General features: G+C 45.2%; 1 protein-coding gene across 1 annotated transcript in view; it reads right to left on the bottom strand.

The window, feature by feature from the left end:
- The window catches only part of Saraf (store-operated calcium entry associated regulatory factor), a 15,830-nt gene extending 12,073 nt beyond the window's left edge, over nucleotides 1–3,757 (bottom strand). Inside the window, exon 1 of the mRNA XM_050146713.1 lies at nucleotides 3,505–3,757. Coding sequence (XP_050002670.1) covers nucleotides 3,505–3,610 — 106 coding nt within the window. The 5' untranslated portion in view covers nucleotides 3,611–3,757. The remainder of the gene's footprint in view (nucleotides 1–3,504) is intronic.
- Between the last annotated feature and the right edge of the window lie 494 nt (nucleotides 3,758–4,251).

Below are 4,251 nucleotides of genomic sequence, written 5' to 3'. Positions count from 1 at the left end.
GGGGGGGGGGGGGGGGGGGGGGGGGGGGGGGGGGGGGGGGGGGGGGGCAGGCAGGCAGGCAGGCAGGCAGGCAGGCAGACAGACAGACAGACAGACAGACAGTTAGTTTTGACCAGCCGGCTTAAGCAAATTTCTGGAGCTGACATCTGAAGAGTCCCTATTAGTAAATGTTTGGCCTAATCCAAAGCAGCCACACTATCCTTCATGCTCTTTCATTACACAGTGGTACCAAGCTCAGCTGCAGACAAATACCATACTTAAGGTGACATTAAAAATAAGGGGGAAAATCGTCTTTAATGAATGGAAGTAATATAACTTTGGTGCAGCTAGAAGAAAATCCACCTGCAGCCACACACAAACTTAGTTCAACATGGGATAAAGAGCTAAAATCTAAACACTTGGGAAGCCCAGGCAGGAGCACCTTAAGTTCAAGGCTACCCTAAACTATATATAAAATAGTCTCTCAAAAAAAAACCCTAAAATTTCCAAAAACTATATTAAACTTTGCTATACTAAATCCAAATTACTGCTGGGCGGTGGTGGCGCACACCTTTAATCCCAGCACTCGGGAGGCCGGAGGCAGAGGCAGAGGCAGGTGGATCTCTGGGAGTTCGAGGCCAGCCTGGTCTACAAGAGCTAGTTCCAGGACAGGCACCAAATCTACAGAGTCTGCACACACAGAATCCACTCAAACTCCAGACTCGAAACCCTATCTCGAAAAACCAAAAATAAATAAATAAATAAATCCAAATTACTGCCTAGTACATAAAAAACTAAAATAATGAAAATGTTCCATAATTTTAAGGATTACACTATGAATAAGCGAAATAAGAATAATAATTTGAATTTACCATAGGAGGCTTGAATAACGCAAAGAACACTGAACTAAACTGACATCACCAACTTAATATGACTTTGGCCAAGGCAATAAATTTGTCGGTTCATAAGTTTCACCACCTGTAAAATTAAGATAGCAATCTTTAAATTTATTGTAAACCTTTGGCATAATTTAATAAAATTGCCTGCCAGAACATTTGTTTCATAGTAGGTGACTGAGTAAGAGAAACAGTTCCAAGGATATTCAGGAACTATACACACAGGAGTATAATTACCATAACCCCAGAGCAGCATCCTCTAGAGAGCCTTCAGGGCTAAGGATAAAAAGCTCACCTTATACCCACCCCCTTGTTACATCAGGCAAAGCACACACAGAATCCACTCAAACTCCAGACTCATCAATCAAACTCTTTTCTCAGCTGTCAGACTTAAGACAAATGAAGCCAAAGCCCCTGAACTCAATCCTCCCCACACTTCCCAGAATCTTAGGAAACTCATGAACACTTCACTCAAGCCAGAACTCTTATGCCATCCTTATCTTCTTTTCCTTCTTTTAAAGACAGGGTTGCTTTGTGTAGTCCTAGAACTTGCTCTGTAGACCAGATTGGCTCTGTAGACCCCCTCCCCATGCTGGGATTGAAGGTGTGCACCACCATCGCCACCCGCCTTCCTTATCTCCCCCACTGACGCCCCATCACAACACCAAACTTCAGCACAGTTGAGATAATCCAACAGCACTGGCTCTCCCCTGACCTAAAGGGGTCGCTGCTCTTGGCGCCTACTGTAGACAGCTTTTCACTGGGCTCCTGCTTCAGGCCCACTCATTTTCCAGCCTATTTTCCAAAGGCTAACCCACATGAAATTTGAAATTTTATATCGTATCATTTAACACCGCCCTCTCTCCAGGTTTCTCAAAAACTTTATTTTTTTATTTTTCGGGTTGGTGTTCTAGTACCCTGTCCTAAAAAGGAATCAGGTGGAAGGTTACAAGGGAATGACATTGTGATTTCCGAACTTGGAACCTTGCACTGTTCCTAAGACATGAACACCTTTAGAATGTACAGGAAGCCAAGAGGAAGCAATCCTGAACAAATAGATAACCCCACACACAAAAAAACGTTTTCCTGGGCTTTGAATCCTGCGAATCTGAGTTTCTTGGGTGAGTGCGTTCAACAGATATATGTTGAATGCCTTTAACAGTGACTTCTTCCCTGATCGATGGATATTTCTTAAGTCCCCACTTCCACCTGCTCATTGTTTTACCACTGTCCGAAACTCATTCCACCACGTGACAAGCTGTCTACGTGTTCACTGTCTACTCCTCAGTAGACATAAATTCCTCTGGGGCAGGACACTGTTCTTCACAGTTATATCAAGAGAAATATAAAGAGAAAAAAAATCGAAAAACTTTAAGTAGTCTTAGAATGGTGCTCCCCCCTCCCCAGACATATTACTGAGTGTTCTATATTACCTAAAGACAACGTAAACAAAAAATAAATTGGGGAGTTGCTTAACCAAGTCGTGATAATTGATATTCCAATCAGAGCCCTTCATAAGTCAATTCCTGAAGATCTTAAAATGAGGTTGACACCAAGCGAGTTAATACTGCAAAATATTTCAGTGCTTTCTGATCCAGAACAATACATTTTACGGCAAGAGTAGACTAAGAACCACCAGGAAGTGGTTCACCATTAATTTAAATGTGGTTGGGTTTTTTTTGTTGTTTTTTTTTTTTTTTATTCCTTCTAATTCCCCTGAGTTTACATCTCTAAAGTTCCCCAGGTTTTAAATAAATTCTAATCAGGTCTTTCATTTTCACACAACCTTCTAGGATTACTTAAGCAAAGCGAACAGGTATTTTACAACCACAGTGGCTTCTTAACTCCCAATAACAAAGCATCCTTCTCAAATTAAAGGTTACTCAAGTGTGAAGTGGGGACCGATTGTTTCACTGAATTCAGCACACAGGAAGAAAGTATCTTGCAAAAATAAACCTGTTACTAAATTCAAAATCCAAGCATGTTCTGCCATTGCTGAATTTTCCATGCCTGACAGCTTTCCTCTCCAAACCAAAAATGTCATTTTTAATGACGGATAGTTTATTTCTACATTTAAATAGATACAGGGCTCCCTCCCGAGTAATCAATTCTCATATCACCTAAAAGTTTAGAAAATGTACTAACTAGAAAAAAAAAAAACAGCGGAAACCCTGTTTACAAAATCCAATATAATCCAGAATTCCCAAGTTCGCAGTCCTGGCCCCTAAGCGTGACTCAGAGACTGCTGGTGGCATGGTAACTGCGAGCCATAGCAACAGGCAGCCATGACAACAGTGGGCGATGATGACATCGAACAGCCATGATAGCAAGGTAAGATGCGCCGGTGAGGGTCAAACTTGTCATCAGGACTCAAGGATGAGGCCGCAGTGTCTGAGAAAGCGGACAATCTGGGAGTCCAGGGGACGTGGAGAAGGGAACTTTTAAAAACAGAACCTTGAGCCCCGCCCACTCCTAGAGGTCCTCACCGGGAGAAAAAAATCAAATCAAATCAAAAAAGCCAGGATGGGTATAGAAAAATAAAAGAGCCAGGAGAGGACAGACGGGAGGAAACTGGTCTAAAACGGCAGCGATGCAGGGCACGGGCACCCGTCCGTAGGGCGGCACTCACCAGGGTCGTTCCAGCACAGCGCAGGGCCGGCCACTAGCAGGAATGACAGCAGGCGCAACAGCCGGCAGCGCGCGGCTCCCGGGCGGCCGACAGCGGCCACGGCCATGGCGCTGGGTGAAGACGGCGCTCGGCGGCCCGAGACCCGCTGCGGAAATGCTCCCGCCGCTGCGCAGCGACCCCGGGAACCCACAGCCGAGAGCAAAGCGACCGACTGCAGAGCGGCGCGACGGTTCTGCGACCTGCGCCACACTGACGTCACTACCGCTGCGGCACGTAGGCATCCGTGATTGGCCGCGTCCTGTCCCGCCCCCTAGGGCTCCGCCTCTTTGAGGGCGGGACCAAACAGGGTGCTGTCGCGTGGGCGGAGTCTAGGCTCAGTCTGGCGTGTTGTGTCTGACTAGAGAGCCCTGAAGGTTCCAGAAGGTTCCTTTAGTGAGACGTTACCACTGTTTAGGATGCTAAAAACTTTCTGGAAGGGAAATCAAGGTAATTCGTATATCCAAAATACCAGTAAGCTTTCCAAAGGACGTTATTTTTCGGGTTGGTGTTCTAGTACCCTGTCCTAAAAAGGAATCAGGTGGAAGGTTACAAGGGAATGACATTGTGATTTCCGAACTTGGAACCTTGCACTGTTCCTAAGACATGAACGCCTTTAGAATGTACAGGAAGCCAAGAGGAAGCAATCCTGAACAAATAGATAACCCCACACACACAAAAACGGCTTTGAATCCTGCGAATCTGAGTTTC

This window comes from Alexandromys fortis, unplaced genomic scaffold (assembly GCF_014885135.2).
Source record: "Alexandromys fortis isolate MF-2015 unplaced genomic scaffold, M_Fortis_MF-2015_v1.1 scaffold_55, whole genome shotgun sequence".
Lineage (NCBI taxonomy): Eukaryota > Metazoa > Chordata > Mammalia > Rodentia > Cricetidae > Alexandromys > Alexandromys fortis.
The sequence above is the reverse complement of the archived record's forward strand: the minus strand, read 5'-3'. Positions and strand labels throughout refer to the sequence as shown.